The sequence below is a fragment of the Taudactylus pleione genome, unplaced genomic scaffold (genome assembly GCF_031769625.1).
Source record: "Taudactylus pleione unplaced genomic scaffold, aTauple2 ptg000140l, whole genome shotgun sequence".
Classification (NCBI taxonomy): domain Eukaryota; kingdom Metazoa; phylum Chordata; class Amphibia; order Anura; family Myobatrachidae; genus Taudactylus; species Taudactylus pleione.
In genome coordinates, this window is record NW_028284542.1 from 2,424,123 (window position 1) to 2,445,155 (window position 21,033).

Consider the following 21,033-nt stretch of genomic DNA (forward strand, 5'->3'; position numbering starts at 1 on the left):
TCAGCAATTAAATGTTCTTAAAAACAAATGTCCATAAACGATTATGAATCTTAGATATAGTACAGCAGCATTGATTTACCATTGCAAGAAAGGGCGAGGTACTGTAATAATTCATAATGTACTGGAGGCCACTGTTCTATTTCAGGGTTAATATCCTGAAGCCATCTGGGAAATCTTTAGGGGCCAGCGCAGGATTTCATAGGGGAGATTACAAAGATTTTGCAGAAGGACAAAGAATATCACATAGATAAACATGGAATTTGAGCTACGTTACATGTTGTTGATGGCTATATTACATTATTTACATAGAAAATGCTTGTGTATTAGGTACAATGGGGAATGGTATATTGCAACCCTGCCCTCATATGGGGGGGGGATATAACTCTGCAAAGTAACCAATCAGCTTCTACCATTTGTCTACAGCAGTCAAGACTTGTTACATATGCCCCATGGTTTATAAGATACATTGTAACAATAAATAATATACACTTTGAATTAAAGTTTTCTGCATCGCCCCCTGCTGGTCATAAGTGTTTTTTCCTGTACTTTTCCCATTGACATGGTACTGATATTACTGCTCCCTGCTGTATAATGTATAAGATGCCTCACCCATCGCTCAGTAACATCAAACCTGCCAGCAGTCCCAATTGTGATTTTGGTGCAAGATTGGCCACTCCCTAATCCACCATATGCATCCCATATCCACAGTGTGGGGTTACCAATGTGAACTGGAGTTTGTGTGGCATAATTTGAACTGGGGTCACTGCAATATGTTTAACACACTTGCTGGGAATACAGTATATACACATTATACTTTTTAATAACATCGCCAGTATATCATATTGACAATTTTATTGGTGGGCCCCCATAAGGTAGTTGTCCCTGGGGCCCCCACAAATCTTAATCGGGCCCTGCACAACCATATTTGTATAAACCACACCCATCTCTGATGAGACCACGCCCCTTTGCCTACAAATCACAATTATTTAGTCCTCCAGTAGTCAGGACTGTACCAAAAAATCAGGACTGTTGATGGATACTGCATGTGACAGCCATAGTCTGTAAAGACAAGCACGGCATAGGGGAGCAATGGCTTTGCTAATGCAATTCCCAGAATCCCGGCGCACACATCTCTAGTACAACTGATTGCAATAGCAAAATAAATTTTTTATCTCAAAAAGAATAAATTCAGCAATTTCTATAGACGTTGGTAACAGAGTAGGAACGTGATATTCTTGTAATGGATTTTTACCTTCATTAAAAATAGGAAAAGAAAAACTACAGTCATCTGGTGTAAGTGCAATTCTGCGTCACTCAATGCTGCGTATAATTTATTTTCTACATCCAGGGGGACCTGCGAGGGACGTGCCAGCGCATAGCGGAGTGCGTACTAGGGAAGGACGATGATTGGCAGATAGGCAAAACCAAGATTTTCCTAAAGGTGAGAATTGCCATGGCGTGGTAAATTCAAGAATGTTCTCAGCTCTCCATGAGGGAGATGTATCACACCTTGGAGTGAGATAATAGGCGTGATTCAGAGACGGACGCTCTGAAAGAGCGCTCGCTCTGAATCAGGGCGTTTTTTTTTTTTGTGCGGCCTCCTGGCCGCTCGCATAGCTATGGGTGACCACCCACAGCTATTGCGAGCAGCCAGGATGATGGTCAAGATGGTCTTGACCATCGGGGCTTGCGACGAGACCCTTGTGGTAGGGTCTCGTGGCCGCAAGCCCCAGAGAGCTTCCGGCTCTAATAGAGCCGGAAGCTCTCCCACTGACATCACTGGTGGGAACTTGGGAACACCTCCGTTTGTGAAGCCACCCCCCGCCACGCCTACAAAACGGGGCGAGCTGTCGATCAACATCGACAGCCGCCCCTTTTGTAGTGAGCCACGGAGCGAGAGAATTCCTCTCTCGCTCCCGGGCTTGCGCACGTGCAGTGCGGCCGCTGCGCGTGCACAGAGCCTACCATCGACCGGCTTGCGAGCGCCCAAGCGCTTGCGAGCAGGTCTGAATTAGGCCCAAAGTGCAGTGTGATAAAGTGCCAACCAATCAGCTCCTTACTCTCATGTTACAAGCTGTACTTGAAAAATGACATTTAGAAGCTGATTGGTTGGTACTTTATTGCGCCTCACTTTATATTTTTCCAACCTTTGATACATCTCCCACAATGTCCACTACAGACAAAATCAATTTCAGAAATGTCACAATTCTGATTAGGATAAGGACTTTTTTGTCCCCAAAACATTACCATCAATGGGGACGGCATCGCTCTTGCCGTCTAAAGACGGCGGTGATCTTAGGTTACTGCTGTTTGTAAAATACAGAAAGGATGTCATAACCCCTTTAGCGAGCGCGAAAGGGGTTATGCTTCATTAATAAATCGGGCCCTTAGCCACAATCTAGGAGACATCTCCAAAAGTTAGGCCCTGATGTAAACGGACTATAAGAAATGAATCAGCTGCCCCCGTGCTGATGGCAGACACGTGGAGACCTCTTCAAAGCAAAGAAATCTTTATTGATGACAGAAAATAAGACGAAGGGCAAAAATTGGACAGACGCAAAGAGCACACTCAACCAATTGAAACTACTACAAAGTAATACTGATAATTCACATGTTCAAAAGTAACAAAATGTTATACAGTAAAATACAATGTAGGAGAGAGTCTGGATAGATCTGGAGAAAGTGGGATACTTATGAATTTAGTTTCAGGAAGTTTATTTGTGTATATCCGCTTGTTACACAAGCTCTCGCGCTTTTTGGGCCTTATTCACAGGAGCGCGCAATTCCAGCACAATGCTGATAACGTATGTACGAAAAGCCCCCTATGGCACATGCTTGTTATGATCGGGACAGACAGTATCAGATATGGGGCGACACAGTGATCGGCGTTCCTGGGCGGTGACTGGGAGGGGGCCTGAAGGGAACATAAAAAAAAAAGTCAGTGGGAATGGGAGTTATGGACGAGTGTCCGTGAAAGAGGCTGCGTTCTCAGACGCAGAGCCGCAGAGACCATGTTTACACGGAGACACTGGCCTGCTATCGGGCCGGTGTAAGTGTCGATGATGGTCGCAATGGGGGCGTGTCACGAATTACCAGCAGAGTTACAGCGCGCAGAGATGCTGAAAGTGGGCGTCTCAGTGTTTGCTCATTCAGAGGCAGGCTACTACACCAGGGGAAGGCAGTAACGACGATTTGCATATTATCGCAGCCGCGACTCCGGCAACGGACGCAAGTGTGGACGAAGCAGCATCCACCTCTGAATCAAGTCCTTTATATTCCCATTTATATATATTGTTTGTAGCCTAAAAAAAATAAAGAAATAACAGGGTACTGGTTAACAACGCGTTTCACACAGGGTTAGCAACGCGTTTCACACACTTTGGATTAAAAAATTAATTGAGCAACCTGATTTCACTCCGGAAAACAATTTGAAGGCTTATTTTTTTAGAAATTCTCAAATGTAGCATCACTTTCTCGTCTCCCAGCTGCCCAGCTCCATGAATCTCATAGAAAGCCTTTTTATGACATCCTATTCAACTCTGAAACCCCTTTACTGTCTGTTATCGGAGCCCCACAGCTGTCAGTCCTAGAGGAAATTCTAGGTGGAAATGGAGGTTTCCCTGCAGGAAAGAGTGTGGACAGCTGGATGGATATTCTGTAACAGCAACATGTGCGGATAAACACGGGATAGACGGGAGTTGTGCCCGTCCCAACAAGCCGGTCACAGGCTGCTATTATGGGGAAAGACATCTGCATTTATAAACCAGATTTATTTTATTAACTGCAAATGTGCATTTATTTATGTAAGTCCATCTAGACATTTGTGGTTCCAATAGCAAAACGTTGCATGCGCTGTGTGCTAAATGATGCATGCAACTCGGTATCAGCTCATAATGGGGGTGACGCAGAGAAGGACGCAGCAGCGATGCTAACCTATGGTAATGACGCAGGAGGCGCCTGTAGGAAAGACGCCTCCTTGCCAGCATCTGCGATCTGAGTGCTGCGTCCGAAGACTCAGTATCAGATCACCATGGCAACTGACGGGATGGCCACAGTAATCGCCCTTCTGAGTAAGCACAGCTGCCCTGAAATCCAGCTGTCTCCGCGATCTCTAACTATGCAACCCAGGTACCAGCGTTACGTACCCCGGTCAGATCTTTCTTCGCAAGCCGGTGCTCCTTCCCATAGATGCCGCTGGTTAGTTCCTGCAGCCGAACTCCCAGTCACAGTATCCCCATGCCGGATGCTGACGCAGTGATATTTTGCGTTACAGGACCACCATGACATGCTGCTGGAGATTGAAAGAGACAAAGCCATCACTGACAAGGTCATTCTCATCCAGAAAGTGGTCCGGGGCTTTAAAGACAGGTGAGCGTAACAACATTGTCATAATGGGCATTACAGATGGTGTAATGGTTTGCATTACTGCCTCACAGCCCTAAGGTCGTGGGTTTGATACGGCCCTAACTGTGTGGAGTTTGTATATTATCCCCATGCTGCGTTTGTTTCCTCCGGGTGCTCCGGTTTCCTCCCACACTCCAAAAATATAGTGGTAGATTCATTGGCCCCAAGAAAACTTAACCCTGGTGTGTATGTGTGTGAGCATGTGGTAGGGAATATAGGGCCTGATTCAGAGCCGGATGCTATTTGCGGACGGTCGTTCTGATAAAGGGGCCGGATATTTAAATTGAGCGCTCGCTCTTTGCGGTCTGTGGGTGCCTCTATGTCTGAGTGAGCGTCCGAAAAATGTGCTCGCTATTTTGTAAAGACGCCCCTTTGCTGTTCGCATCATACGTCATCTCCGCTATTTATTAGATTAATCAGGAACATGGAAAGGCATCTGAACTGCTCGCAGTGCTTGTGGTAGGATTCACTTCCCGCTATCACTGCGAGCAGTTCAGGCTAAAAGACAACCAAGTGACGTGGTCGATGACGCTGCTTTGTTAATTATGCACACCTATTAAACGCCGTTTTGACCGTTAGGCACGCCTGCGTTCGGATCTCCACCCCCGTTTTCAAGCACCTTCCCCTGTTACCACCCACAAACGCCTCATTCTTTCAATCAAATTAGCAGCCCTTCGTTGTTGTACGAGCGCACGATTTCCGACCGCAATGACTGGTTGGCGCATGCGCATTACGACCCATACGCATGCGCAGTTGTGCGAACATCGCTCTGAGCGAACGAGCGGCCGCTTACGAGCGGCTCTGAATCAGGCCCATAGAGTGTAAGCTCCACTGGGGCAGGGACTGATGTCCAATATTCTCTGTAAAGCGCTGTGGAATATGTGTGTGCTCTATATAAATAACTGGTAATAAATTTATATTGCTTTTGGTAAAAAATAACGTTCCCCATACACTGGGGCAGTTCTCTTATAAAGGGGTTGTATTTGGAATGGTGGCGGTCAGAATCCCGACGCCGACATCCCGACAGGGTTAGCATACCGACACTTGTTGGTAGGTGTCCTAACCTTCCCCCTCTCCTTACCCTAACTCTAACTTTCCCTCTTTGCTGCCTAACCCTAACCTCTCGCTACCCAGTGCATAACCCTAACCCTCCCTCCATAGTGCCTAACCCTAACCCTCCACCTAGTGCCTAACCCTAACCTCTCCCCTAGTGCCTAATCCTAACCTCTCGCTACCCAGTGCATAACCCTAACCCTCCCTCCATAGTGCCTAACCCCTAACCCTAACCTCTCCCCTAGTGCCTAATCCTAACCTCTCGCTACCCAGTGCATAACCCTAACCCTCCCTCCATAGTGCCTAACCCCTAACCCTCCACCTAGTGCCTAACCCCTAACCCTACCCCTCCCCCAACCCCACTAGTTACCTTCGGTATCCCGGCGGTAGGGATGCTGGCGCCGGGATTCTGACCGGCGTCTGGATTCCGGCACCAGTAATGTAAGCATCAACATCCCGACCGCCGGGACGCCGAACGTATCCCCTTATAAACAAAGTAAGATACTGATCACTGTAAGGGAAGCAGTCCCTTCCTACCTAACGAGCCGCCCACTAGCCTTTACGTACATCCGTACAGAGGGCCTGATTGACTACCGTATGCAACTGCAATTACGCACACAATCGGATGGTTTTTGCATTCCGCGCATGCATATGCATCGCAGTGCGCGCACACGAACTAGCAACTGCAGTCAGGACTGCGATTGCAGAGGTTACGCAGACCCATCGCAGAGTGAGACTGCAATGGTACTCTATTGTACCGATGGTTTCGCAGTCTTGCTAACATTACGGCTGTGTGCTGAGCAAAGTGGGCGTCCTTGTGTAGTGCTGCGAGCGCAATGCGATCGCAATGTATTAGCATGCTATCGCAGTTGAGCTGCATGTGTAATTGCTATTGCATACGCAGTTGCGTACGGTAGTGAATCAGGCCCAGAGATGGCTGATAGGGTGACTTATCGGTACTCCTCTATAGGGACTCTCTTTTTAATATATTGCTGCACTAAGACGTTCTGCATTGCCGCAATAAGCGCCAACACCGAGTCCCATAGGGCAGGGATAAGTGTGATGTTAGTACATCTCCTCCTAGGTATCCAGATGGCGGATCTGCAGTGTCTAGATAGACAGTCAATAGGTTGACACCAGATGGTCGACAGAGTCAAAAGGTTGACAGGGTCAAATGGTCGAGTTGAATGGTCAACATTGGACAAATGGTTGACACTAGGGTTAGGTTTAAGGTAAGGGTTAGGTTGCATAAGAGGATGGTTATGATTATGCACTAGGGGGAGGGTTAGGTATAAGGGTTAAGGTTATGGTGCCCGTCCACTTGCCGATAATGCTGAGCGATTGCACGATTATGACGTCGTAATCGTGCAATCGCTCAGTTATCGGCAATGTCTAAAACGACCAGCGAGGCGCGCGCCCACTCGTTGTTTCTGACATCTATCAGCTCCCGAACATGACGGTCAACCTAACGACCGTTGTCAGGTTGCCCATGTTCGGGGATGATTGATGTGCATACACTGAACGTTCAGTGTATGCACTTCACCTCTAGGGAGACGACGGCACGATTACGATGTCATAATCGTGCCGTCGTCCCCACATGTACGAGTGGATGGGCAGCATTAGGCATTAGGGGTAGGGTTAAAATAACAAAAAAAAAACATGTCAACCTTTTCTGTGTCGACCATTTGTGTGTTGAACTTGTTGACCATTTGACCCTGTCGACCTAAAACCAGGTCAACATTTTAACTGTCACCATGTCGACCTTTTGACCATGTCGACTTATTGTATGTCGACAATCCAATGCTGACCTACTGACTGTCTTTTTAGTCACAGTCGATCTTTGACACCACATCCCTCCTTGAGTGGCTAACCCTAACTCTCCCCTCCTGCAGCCTAACCCTCCATTGCCGGCCTGTGCAGAATGTAGACATGTCCAATACGTGTCGACATTGTAAATGTAGATTATATGATTACGTCCAGTTATGCCTATCCGTTCTTCCCATGACAGAGACTGAAATGCCATCCTTATCATTCAAGCTAAAGATGTGTATTTGTGAAGTGTACACTAGGAGATAACAATTATCCCTCTAATGGTTACTATGTCTACCACCAAGATTAATATCACTAATTTTGCAGTTGACATAATAATGTTTTTTTTTTAGAATTAGTGCCCCCCATATTTTCCCACAATTACTTTCTGAAAAAACTGTTAGCAGCAACAAGTGTGTTATAGATCTATTACATATATATGTGTGTGTTGTTATGTTTTCTATATGTGAGTACACCAAATTGAAGAGAAATACACATTTCTAGTCCGATTGCTTGTCTTGACTCAGGTCCAATTTCCTAAAAGTCAGAAAATCTGCCCTGCTGATCCAGAGATACTGGCGAGGACATAACTGCAGAAAGAATTACACCGTGGTAAGGTCTCATGTTGCCGAGGATCTCTCAGTCAGAGGTGTATTTACTAAAGTGCAGGTTTTTAGAAGTGGAGATGTTGCCCATAGCAACCAATCAGATTCTGCCTAACATTTATCTAGCACAGTGGTTGGGGAACAGAGGTAAATGACCCCACTTGGGGTAAAACTCAAATTCCTGGGGGTAATGGATGCAGGGCTGGAGGTGCACGTGAACCGGGTGCGCTGCTGCACCCGGCGCCAGTGACCTCCAGCCCAGCGCTGCAGGGAGGCTGTAAGCCGTATGCCCGCTGAGATGTCATTACCAGCGGGCGCCCGGCTCCTTCCCTGCAGCTCCGCGTCAGCCGGAAGCTGGAGTTCTCTTCTGAACTCCAGCTTCCAGCTCTCTCCATGCGCACTATGGGAGAAACGTCATGACGTCTCTCCCATAGTTCCGAGGAGCAACCGGGCGGACAGGACGGCGGCGGATGCAGGAACGGGGATTAAGGTAAGTGTTTTTTTTGTTTTTTTTGTACAAGTGGCACTACAGGGGCATTATATGGGGGAACTACTACAGGGGCATTATATGGAGGCACTACTACAGGGGCATTATATGGGGGCACTACTACAGGGGCATAACTATGGGGGCACTACTACAGGGGCATAACTATGGGTGCGCTACTACAGGGGCATAACTATGGGGGCACTACTACAGGGGCATAACTATGGGGGCACTACTATAGGATTTCCTTCCTTTCAAATCAAGGGGGTAACGTCGACGTATTTAAATATATTTTGGGGTAAAAGGTAAAAAAGTTCCCTGATCCCTGATCTAGCACCTGCTAGAAGATATAACTGAAACGTCTTGGTCAGGGCCTTTCCTTAGCACGCCAGTGCCAACATGGCTACTTCTGTCCACGCGTTCAGTCAGCCATTAGCATAAAGCTCTGGTGGAATAATATCAGCTGTGAAACCTGCTGTCCTTAAGATGGACTCACTCTCGGCATCCCATGTGTTTTTATTTTCACCAGATGAGGATCGGGTTTCTGCGGCTCCAGGCCCTGTACCGCTCCAGGAAACTACACCAGCAGTACCACATCGCTCGCAAGCGTATCAGCTACTTCCAGGCACGATGCCGAGGTTATCTGGTGCGAAAGGCTTTCAGGCACCGACTGTGGGCTGTATACACCATTCAGGCCTATTCCAGGGGGATGATCGCACGACGATTATACAAGCGCCTTAAGGGAGAGGTACAAGAGCTTCCGGGACTGGAGTGAGATGAAAAGATCATTCATATCTGTATCGAGCCGGTTTTACATGTTCTTCTCTCATCCTTATTAGTATCACCGGCGCCTGGAAGCGGAGAAGCTGCGCCTGGCTGAAGAACAGCGCCTCAAGAAGGAAATGAGTGCGAAAAAAGCCAAACAGGAAGCTGAGAAGCATCACCAAGTAAAGTATTTACCCTCATGTGCATAACTTAACGTCTGATGCTGATTCGCTGCATTTGATGTCTCTGCGCTCGACTCGGCGGTGCAGGTTTGGTCACATGGAGATGCATACAGTTTCTGCCCATGAATGCACTTTTATACGTTAGAGTCCTCTCGTAGACTCAACAATCTTGGATTTGTTAGAATGGTCGTACTGAGATCTATTTCATCTTGTAATTCTTTCTGCTCACCTCTAGGAGCGCTTGGCCCAGCTGGCCCGTGAAGATGCGGAGAGAGAGGTGAGGGAGAAGGAGGAGGCTCGGAGGAAGAAGGAGATGCTGGACAAGATGGAAAAGGCCAGGAATGAACCAGTCAATGACTCAGACATGGTGGACAAAATGTTTGGCTTCCTCGGGAACACGGCATCGCTGCCAGGGCAGGAGGGACAGGCACCGACCGGCTTTGAGGTACTGCATGATATTTTCTAAAGTCTTTTCTAGCTGATGACGGTTCCTTACAGAAGTTTTTAAGGGCATCCATTATTCCACTAGCCGGGAGGAAGGAGACGCGTTTTCAAGAGGTTATAGTAGAGACTCAAATGCAAAATATAGTACAAGCCACAAGGCTAGATCTTTTTGAATACTGAGAAAGCACATGGTGGTTTTTTTTTGTATATTAAGAAACGGAAAATTAAGAGATGTCATCAGTTGTGAAAATTGTACATGTTGAGATTTATTGGCTTGAAAAGAACATTGCTATAAATGAACCAACCAATCTATGAATCGAAACGCGTCGGTTTGCTCATCTCTAATCCCACCTCTAATTTCTTAAATGCTCCTCCTTCAGGATCTGGAGCGAGCGCAGGGTCAGATGGAGGAGCAGGATTTGGACGATACTCCGCCGCTTCCAGAAGAGGAAGAAGAAGACCTTTCTGAGTACAAGTTTGCAAAGTTTGCTGCCACATACTTCCAGGGGACCACCACTAACACCTACATCCGGAGACCCCTAAAACAGCCTTTGCTCTACCATGAAGATGAAGGTGACCAACTGGTAAGTAAGTGTCATATCGAATACAAAAAGATCTAATAGAAGAACTAATGCTGCCTTTTTGTAAGATGTAACAGACACTGTGTAATTGGTCATTCTAGTTCATGTTTTGCACAGTAGAAAATATTATATACATTGTACTAGCACTCAGCCTGTCCTGTTTCCCATCCGGCTGTACCAGACAGTTTGCCCTAAGCCACATAAAATTTAGGGTTTTTCAAATGCCCACCCATTGCATACGGTTTACGCTTTCAGCCTCTAAACAGTTTGGCTGTGAAAAATACATGCGCTCTGTGGCGGTTTGAAAACCACACAGAAAAAACAGCAAACGCCAGAAGGGCCAATGGCCTCAGGGCCGGCTCGAGCAGTGCAGCTGCTGCTGCACAGGCCGAAAAGTTTGGGAATATATGTATGCAATGGCTTTCATAGGAGACTGGGGGCTGGGGGGAGATTTATCAAACCTTATCAAAGTAGACAAGTGGAGATATTACCCAGAGCAACCGATAAGATACTAGCTAACATTTTATAGAATGTGGATGCAGCAGGAGTTGCTGGGAAAATAATAGTAAAAGAGAAGAAAGAAAGGAGAATAAATGGTGGGGTGGGGGCTTGGACCTGACCCATGGACGGGACTAGGCACCCGTGCAGCAGTACGTTCATTATTTGTAATCCGTTATTTTGAGGTGCTCATAAAGAGACAGATTATATGACAGAAGTAACAGGAATATGACATATGAGCTAGTTTGTAGCAGGATTACGGATATAACACAAACATGGAAACCAATCATACACAGCGTGAATTCCTATACATTCTTTATGGAGAGGGTGGATGAGACAGGACTAGCAGGAAGGAGAAACAGACTGACATCATGTATGCTCTGGGACACAGGTTCTCAAACTCGGTCCTCAGGACCCCAAACAGTGCATGTTTTCCAGGTCTCCTCACAGAATCACAAGTGAAATAATTAGCTTCACTTATGGATCTTTTCAAATATGTCAGTGAGTAATGACTACACCTGTGCCACTGCTGGGTGACCTGGAAAATGTGACCTGTGTGGGGTCCTGAGGACTGAGTTTGAGAACCACTGCTCTAGGATAAGAATACATTGGGGGCAAGGAAATAATACAAAGGTATGGGGTGCCATGGTTGGAGGCAGCAGTGGAAGGATGGAAGGAGAGCTTCAAAGTCGCATTGCATATGGTCAGGCCGGTAAGTCAGAGATCAGACAGTAGGGTTGAGGGAGGTGTCGCTAAGACAGAGCCAGGAAGCCCAGCCAATGACATTTGGCCCCTGTCGTGCAGGTAATAGGTAGTTTTTCCATAGCCGCAATTTGCTAGATTTGATTTATGAAGACAGAGAGATGGAAGGTGAAAACGGATTCCACCCATGTTTTGCAATAAGGCCTTTTGCAGCTACTAGTATGTGATGTATGTCGGTTTTGGGGCCTCAAATTGACTATTCAGAAGGCTATGGACTGCTGTCCAGTAGGGGGCAATGACAGGGCAAGTCCACCAAATATGGGCTAAGTTACCCCAGGACACAGTTTCCCCAGCAAGTGGGCAAGGCAGAAGGTTAAATCTCACAGGGGTGTAATAGCAACGATAATATAATTTACAGCATATTTCCTTGAGATGGGTATAACTATAAATGGTACTTTTAGGCCTCATCATCAGGGGGACGGGACGGGGGGCTAAGTCTCTCCCATGCTGTTTCATGATAGTTTTGTTCAGGAAGAGCAGCATCATGGAAGATACCATACACCTGAGATATTATGCCTTTGGACACATGCTGGTATCTATACACTCATTATTTTTAAACTTTATTTATAGGGCACCACAAGTGGTCCGCAGCGCCGTACAGGGGGCAAAACATTAAGACAGTACATGGTAAAACAGTACAGTGCAATACAGTAGACAAATAACAAATAGCACTACAACTCTCAACACAGCCGCTGCTGCAAGGGGTGCAATCGGAATATTCAGCGTAAGCTGGAACCTGTACCTATTAGCGTGGGCGCAGATAACAGGTCTTGGTCATCAGTAGAAAAGAAAACAACAAAAGAGTGCGGGGGCAGAGAGCCCAAGGAGGATGTGTAGAGAGTAGCTGGTGTGCAAGACAAGTAAGTAATGAGAACAGGAGGGAGGAGGGCCCTGCTCATGGAGCTTACAGTCTAAAGGAAAGGGGGGGGGCAAACGGAAGACATAAGGAGTGAGCCAGTGTAAGGGGAGCTAGGGGCAGGAAGCAGGAGTGAGAGTATGGGAGGGTGAGCTAGACTATGTGGTGACATGGTTAAGTGGTGGACAGATATGCTTTTATGAACAGGCGGGCTTTTAGCGCCCGCTTGAAGCAATGCAGGCTGCAGCATAGTCTGATGGAACGAGGGAGATTGTTCCAATGGTGGGGGCAGCTCAGGAGAAATCTTGAATTCTGGAGTGAGATGTGGTAACCAGAGAGGAGGAAAGGCGGCGGTCATTGGTCGACCTGAGAGGGCAGGAGGGTGCATGTAAGGAGATGAGTTTGGAGATGTAGGAAGCTGTGGAGTTGGAGAGGGCCTTGTACGAGAGAGTGAAGAATTTGAAGAGGATTCTGTAGGGGAAGGGGAGCCAGTGAGGGATTTTGCAGAGAGGGCAGGCAGATGTGGAGCGCCGGGAGAGGAAGATAAGTCAAGCTTCAGCATTGAGTACAGATTGGAGAGGAGCAAGATGGGAGTCTAGTGAGGAGAAGGTGCCAGTAGTTGAGGCGAGAGATGAACAGTGAGCGGACAATGGTTTTGTTGACATCCTGGGGAGGAAGGGTCTGATGCGAGCGATGGAGAGGGAAGAGTCAAGAATGACGGCCAGGCAGCGGAGTTGGGTAACAGAGGAGATAGTGGTGTTGTTGACAGTCATAGAGAGGCTGGGAAGGGAGGAAACTCATAAAGGAGGGAAATCAATGAGTTCTGTTTTGGCCATCTTGAGTTTGAGTATGCAGCAATATTTTATTCATGGACCCTACCACCAGATGCTACTTTAGTGCTAAGCTGTTCCAAATCCCAACCAGGCCTCATCTACTAATGACCCAAATTTGCTTTCCACTTAAGCTTGTAGGATTGCCTTTTTTATATTTAAATCCTTCTCTGGTATAGCCCCATAAATGACATTGTATAGTTATTGCATAGTTTCAATCTGCTGTGCATCACCTAGAGGTAATAAATTCAGTTTTTACAGTTGTTTGCTTATGGTTATTTTAAAGAACATTGGTTTATTGGTTTATTATGGTGTGTTATGGTATAACGCCACCTAAACGCTCAAGTGATCATGTGACTAACCACACAACTCCGATTCATAAAACGAATGCACTCCTCAGGCTGCGCTCGCTGTCTGGATCACTATCCTCCGTTTTATGGGTGACCTTCCAGAGCCAAAGTACCACACGGCCATGAGCGACGGCACTGAGAAGATCCCAGTGATGACAAAGATCTACGAGACCCTGGGGAAGAAGACCTATAAAAGAGAGCTCCAGGCGCTACAAGGAGAGGGAGAGGTAAGAAACTGGCGACCCCTCCCCCAATATGCAGCAGTCATAGCTGTAGTTACCGGCCAAACAGACTCCAGACACAGCGCATCCACTGATGTGGATGTGATTGGAGCAGATGTGGATGTGATTGGAGCAGATGTGAATGTGATTGGAGCAGATGAGGATGTGATTGGAGCAGATGAGGATGTGATTGGAGCAGATGTGGGTGTGATTGGAGCAGATATGAATGTGATTGGAGCAGATGTGGATGTGATTGGAGCAGATGTGAATGTGATTGGAGCAGATGAGGATGTGATTGGAGCAGATGTGAATGTGATTGGAGTAGATGTGGATGTGATTGGAGCAGATGTGGATGTGATTGGAGCAGATGAGGATATGATTGGAGCAGATGTGAATGTGTTTGGAGCAGATGTGGATGTGATTGGAGCAGATGTGAATGTGATTGGAGCAGATGTGGATGTGATTGGAGCAGATGAGGATATGATTGGAGCAGATGTGAATGTGATTGGAGCAGATGTGGATGTGATTGGAGCAGATGTGGATGTGATTGGAGCAGATGTGAATGTGATTGGAGCAGATGTGAATGTGATTGGAGCAGATGTGGATGTGATTGGAGCAGATGAGGATGTGATTGGAACAGATGTGGGTGTGATTGGAGCAGATATGAATGTGATTGTAGCAGATGTGAATGTGATTGGAACAGATGTGGGTGTGATTGGAGCAGATATGAATGTGATTGGAGCAGATGAGAATGTAATTGGAGCAGATGTGAATGTGATTGGAGCAGATGTGGATGTGATTGGAGTAGATGTGGATGTGATTGGAGCAGATGTGAATGTGATTGGAGCAGATGTGAATGTGATTGGAGCAGATATGAATGTGATTGGAGTAGATGTGAATGTGATTGGAGCAGATGTGAATGTGATTGGAGCAGATGTGGGTATTATTGGAGCAGAATCGCCAATCAGAACCACATCTAAAATATTTTTCCCAGCAGCTTTTTGTGTGGTTTTGCGCACTGCTGCTACATACATTACAGCGTTTATGTGTCTCCAAGGTCGTGGTTTGAGCTTTGGTGGTTATAAACCATGCAGTTGGATGTGTTACTTTGGGATTTATCAAGTCTTCTTTAGAGGACGAATGGAAGGGTTGCCCAACCAATCAGATTCCAGCTATCATTCTATAGCATGTACGTTCTAGATAAATATGCCTGTGAGTCAGAAGAATTTGGCACAGAGCCTCTTTTTATTTCTGCTGATTTCTTGGCATAAGTACAAATTCTGCAACCAATTGAACGTAATTTGTAATCTCCCATTTCTGCTTGTTATCCATCTAGAATGTGCTGTGATCACTGACCAATCCCTGCACATGTATAGCATACGGCCGGGCCCTGTAAACTACACAAAAACTACACAAAAAGACAAGATGACGCACGTGTGTAATCCCCTCCCCCTTTTCTGTCCTGTGTAGAGCGCGCACATTGACGGCCAGAAGAAGAACAGTGTACGGCACAAGCTGGTCTCGCTCACGTTAAAGAAGAAGTCTAAGCTCACGGAGGAGGTGCCGTATACAACTATATATTCTGCCACTTTTTATGTTTCAAAAAAACTGTTACATACACTACAGTCCAACCAATAATCTTATGTAAGAATAATAGATACACAAAGCAAAAGTGAAGGGATGTTCCATAGCTGGCTAGTGCTTAATATGGCCAAATAAATCAGAATATTTACTACAGGTTGGGTCTCCCATATCCAAATATTCCAAAATACGGAATTTTTTTGGCATGACTGAGATAATGAAACCTTTGATTTTTGATGGATCAATGTACACAAACTTTGTCTAAGGCACAAATTATTAAATATAATATATAAAATGACCTGCAGACTGTGTGTATAAGGTGTATATAATACATACATGCATTCTGTGTGTATATTAGGGTCCTATTCCCAAGATATCTCATTATTAAATGCAAATATTCCAATATACGAAATATTCCGTTATCCAAAATACCCCTGGTCCCAAGCATTTTGGATATGGGAGACTCAACCTATAGTTTATTTCAGAGTAAAACCTGTAATTACCCCAAATTAACCGGACACCGGAATGACACCGGAAATTCAGGTCGAGCTCCCAATGGGCCTGATTCTGAGTCGATGTCGGACGCTGTTGAGCGATCATTTATCTTCTGTGCTAGCGTCCAAGTCGCAATGCGCATGCGTTCAGAGTCCGTGCGCGCAGATTCGCAGTTGCGATTTAGACGCACGGTCTCAGAAATGTTTTGGAGATGTATTGGGCGTTCCTGGGCCATAACTTTACTAAAGCCTTCTCCCAGTCATCTCACAGGACGCTTTACGGATGCACAGAGACGGTCCGTCCTATAGGCTTATTATGGGAGTGTCGCAGGCATGGTGCTGAAGTGGTTCCGAAATTAGACACATAATCATTCACCTAGGAGGCCATAATTCTGCACGTAGCATGGGACTGGTAGATGGTGTCGATTGTGCGAGCGATGGTTGGGTCTCTGAAGATGCAGCAAGCAGTATTTGAGTGTATAAAGAAGCTTATAGTGGGCGTCTCAGTCCCTGCACATGCAGACGCACGGATCTATACCAGGGAAGGGATTGCAGCGGTATTTGCATAAAGTCGCAAAAGCAATACCTGCAAAAGGCGCAGACACAGGTCCAGCTCAGGATCAGGCCCACTGTCTCAGTATCACAAGCGGATGTGATAGTATGTCTATGAGGGCAGGAAAGTGCCAAAGTGCTATCTCCCTAACTTAATCCTTTCTCGCTCCTTATACAGGTGACTAAGAGACTCCATGACGGAGAGTCCACCCTGCACGGAAACAGCATGCTGGAGGATCGCCCCACCTCCAACCTGGAGAAACTCCATTTCATCATCGGGAACGGCATCCTGAGACCAGCGCTACGGTCAGAGAACCTTGCTCGCCCTCGCTATGTGCGCACTCACCTCCCACACAAATCCTTTCTGTAACAGCCAGGGTGCAAGGATTGGGGAATGCAGTTTCTGTAAGAAATTATGTGCAGGAGGTCGCTTGAGTGCAGCTCTGTAGGAAATAAGGCAGCAAAAAATATATTTTTTTTCATGAAGTTGGGTTTGCGGGCGTATTATAAAGTACATTGGCCCTCATTCAGACCCACTCGCGAGCGGCTGTCCGCTCGCAAGTGGGTCGATGGTCCGCACTGCGCATGCGCACGACGGAGGGAGCTCCGTCGTGCGCATGCGCGAGACCCGACGAGCGAAGGACTTTCCTTCGCTCGGAGTGTCTCATCAAAGGGGGCGTGCTGTCGATGTTGACTGACAGCACCCCCCTTTGGTGGGCGTGTCGGGGGCGTGCCTGCCAGACGGAGGCGTTCCCAAGGGAACGCCTACCGTCTGAAGCCAGCCCCACTGACATCACAAGTGATGTCAGTGGGAGTGATTTTGGCTCTGTTAGAGCCAAAATCACTCCTGGCCTTGCGGTTGAAAAACTCAACCGCAGGCTTCTGCTCGCAGTTGTGATGGTCAAGACCATCGCGACCATCATCCTGCACGCTCGTATATGCTGTGGGTGGTGACCAGGAGGACGCTCCATATTAATGGAGGTGGGCCCTGATTCAGAGCGAGCGCTCTGGTCAGAGCGTCCGGCTCTGAATCAGGGCCATTGTTTGCTGCATTAATTTATACATGATAAGGAATATTATACCTACATTACTATAGAGTAGGGATGTGCAGGCTCGGATAGGTTCGAGTTTGCACGTTGAGTTCGGATTTTTCCCTCCAAAAAAACGGAACTCAGAAAGAGGCAAAACGTCATCCGAGCCTGCACATCCCTACTATAGAGTATGAGTTTTTTGTTTTTGTATTAATTGGATTCAAACCAAACAATTTTCTTGTGCTTACGACCTGGTCGGCTGATGTAACCTGGTGCATGAGCCGCTCATGCCGCGGTGGATGCGACTCGCGCTTCGTCCAGCTTAGCATATGTGCGCGATTGAGGGATTCTTTAGTGAATATTGTAGTGGATATTGGCTCAGCCCATGAAAGGCTGCTCCCACTCTATGGGTGTAATGGGGACAGCAGCTCTCCCCTACTCAGGCTGACTTCATAAAAGGACTCTGTAATTTGCAGTATCCCCTAGCAATCAATAATTAACCAGCACTATTGGCGTCACGGGCCACCTGTGCCATCAATCAACGAGTGCCCGCCATCTGTGTGATTATTGTATCAATATCAATGTACTGTCATTAATAAATAATAGTCCGCACAGAGGCTCATGTGAACCGTTATCTCCAACCGTGTCACAGCTACGTGCGGAGCATTTCCTGGTCCGTCATCCTCAGCTTGTCAATTGGACCAAATGGCCACAAGATGGGGGATGTATTGTATACTAGCACCACAACTGCTTCTATAGTGTATATTTGTCCTCCAGTGTGAGGATTGTACACTTGCCTCCTGAACAGGCTCTGTCTTGTATTCTGGTCACCGGACCAGGCTATGCTCTGCATACTACACAACAGAGTGCACTATGCTCTGTATCTCTTCTCAGCCAACAGGCTTGGATCTACTGCATATCCTGGCCAACAGGACAGGCTCTGCACTGTGGACCTCATTCAGAGTCGGTCGAAGCGGCCGCACGGTCGTACGGGAAAAGGGGCCGGATATGCAAATGATTCCCTCGCAAGTTGCGTCCCTAAGGTCGGATCGTTAGCTGGCCGACCAAGGGGTGTATGCGGTCGGAACGCTAAAAATACGCACACATCTCGTACGCATAGCATGTCATCTCCGGCTACATAAGGATTAATCGCGAGCATCGTTTACCATCGGAACTGGTCTTAGAGCTTAAAGGTTGACCTTACCTTCTCTTAAGCTCTACGATCATGGCAGTGTAAAACCTCCCCTGTCACGTGTGCCATGACACTACTTTGTTAATTATGTACTCCCATAAAACGCCGTTCGCATAATGAGGCACGCCTGCGTTCGGATCTCCACACCCCCGTTTTCAAGCACCTTCCCCTGTTACCACCCACAAACGCCTCAATCTGTCACTCAAACTACCGACCTGGCTGTGTTCAAGGAGAGAGAAATTTCTGATCGTAGCGGCTAGTTTGCGCACGCGCATTGTGGCCTTTACGCATGCGCAGTATAGCGAACATCGGTGGTGTACGACCGTGCGGCCGCTTCGACCGACTCTGAATGAGGTCCTGTATCCTAGCCAACAGTACAGGCTCTGCTTTGTATCCTAGCCAACAGGCCTGGATCTACTGTCTATCCTAGCCAACAGGACAGGCTCTGTCCTGTATCCTAGCCAACAGGATAGGTTCTGCTTTGTATCCTAGCCAACAGGACAGGCTCTGTCCTGTATCCTAGCCAACAGGATAGGTTCTGCTTTGTATCCTAGCCAACAGGACAGGCTCTGCTTTGTATATTAGTTAACAGGACAGGCTCTGCTTTGTATATTAGTCAACAGGACAGGCTCTGCTTTGTATCCTAGCCTACAGGACAGTCTCTGCTGTATATGTTAGCCAACAGGACAGGCTCTGCTTTGTATCCTAGCCAACAGGCCTGGATCTACTATCTATCCTAGCCAACAGGACGGGCTCTGCCCTGTATCCTAGCCAACAGGATAGGTTCTGCTTTGTATCCTAGCCAACAGGTCAGGCTCTGCTTTGTATCCTAGCCAACAAGACAGGTTCTGCTTTGTATCCTAGCCTACAGGACAGTCTCTGCTGTATATGTTAGCCAACAGGACAGGCTCTGCTTTGTATCCTAGCCAACAGGCCTGGATCTACTATCTATCCTAGCCAACAGGACGGGCTCTGCCCTGTATCCTAGCCAACAGGACAGGCTCTGCTTTGTATCCTAGCCAACAGGACAGTCTCTGCTGTGTATCTTAGCCAACAGGACAGGTTCTGCTTTGTATCCTAGCCAACAGGACAGGCTCTGCTTTGTAGCCTAGCCAACAGGACAGGCTCTGCTTTGTAGCCTAGCCAACCTACAGCTCCTCTCGTGTCACATTCCGGTGTGATGGGATATAAAGGAGCTGTGATCTCTATACAGCATGTCATCATTTATTACAGTGATGTGGCAGGCAGCAGTCTGATGAAATGTAATTAATAACACTTTAGGGTAGTATCACACATGCTGGTTCTCTACCTACTAAACTCTGGAATATAGAAGCTCATGTAAAACAAGCCTTAGTTACGGTCTTATGTCACATTGCATGTAAGCCTTTATGCTTCATTCTGCAGGGATGAGATCTACTGCCAAATCTCCAAACAGCTTACCCAGAACCCCTCCAAGAGCAGTCACGCCCGCGGCTGGATCCTCATGTCTCTGTGCGTGGGATGCTTTGCCCCCTCGGAGAAGTTTGTCAAGGTCAGTTCGTACCCTATGCTAGATGTGTACGTTTAGGCTGACAGTCTATCCTAGAATTTAATTATAATTATAACAATGTCTTAGGGGGAGATTTATCAGAGCTTGGAGAGAGATAAAGTACAAACCAATTAGCTCCTGAACGTCACTTTACAGGCTGTGATCGAAAAATGACCATTAGGAGCTGATTGGTTGGTACTTTATCTCTCTCTACTTTATCTCTGCCCAAGGTTTGATACACCTCCCCCTCAGCGTGAATATTGTGCAAATTAAGTCCTGAATTGATAGGCTGCAATCTGATAGGTATTGGTTCTTTCACAAGATGGCTGCCTCTGTCGTGCTGACAGAATGGGTCCAGCTCAATAAAATAGTTATACTGTGTACTATATCTTCATTTCTGTGTTTGGTTGTCAGTACCTGAGAAACTTTATCAATGGCGGCCCCCCGGGATATGCCCCTTACTGTGAAGAGCGCCTGAGAAGGACGTTTGCGAATGGTACCAGGACGCAGCCCCCCAGCTGGCTGGAGCTTCAGGTAAATTTGAAACCGAATAAATCAAAGAGACATAATACTAAAACATTGTTTAATATACTGATTATAAACGACTTGTAAGCACCATCATCATGAATAATTTTAAAAAATCATGTCGCGTTTGAATAATGCTATGTTAAAATGTTATTGTCAATAAAGTTAGGCAGATCTACCCAGTGATGAGGCACTGTCTTCAGGTTTCGACCTGGTCAATTTGCATAAATTTGCATAACGGAGAGCAAATACTCTGAGACTTCCTATTACAGCCGGTATTTTACAG

At 46.8% G+C, this 21,033-nt stretch overlaps 1 protein-coding gene across 2 annotated transcripts in view; it reads left to right on the forward strand.

Annotated features, from left to right (window-relative positions):
- The window catches only part of MYO7A (myosin VIIA), a 203,237-nt gene that overhangs the window by 137,644 nt on the left and 44,560 nt on the right, over window positions 1-21,033 (forward strand). For both annotated transcript variants that reach the window (XM_088473794.1, XM_088473795.1), the window contains 12 exons: window positions 1,349-1,441; window positions 4,274-4,368; window positions 7,794-7,878; window positions 8,885-9,103; window positions 9,195-9,302; window positions 9,538-9,747; window positions 10,127-10,330; window positions 13,674-13,850; window positions 15,315-15,404; window positions 16,650-16,777; window positions 20,099-20,225; window positions 20,637-20,756. In XM_088473794.1, the coding sequence (XP_088329920.1) occupies window positions 1,349-1,441; window positions 4,274-4,368; window positions 7,794-7,878; window positions 8,885-9,103; window positions 9,195-9,302; window positions 9,538-9,747; window positions 10,127-10,330; window positions 13,674-13,850; window positions 15,315-15,404; window positions 16,650-16,777; window positions 20,099-20,225; window positions 20,637-20,756 (1,656 nt within the window). The remainder of the gene's footprint in view (window positions 1-1,348; window positions 1,442-4,273; window positions 4,369-7,793; window positions 7,879-8,884; window positions 9,104-9,194; window positions 9,303-9,537; window positions 9,748-10,126; window positions 10,331-13,673; window positions 13,851-15,314; window positions 15,405-16,649; window positions 16,778-20,098; window positions 20,226-20,636; window positions 20,757-21,033) is intronic.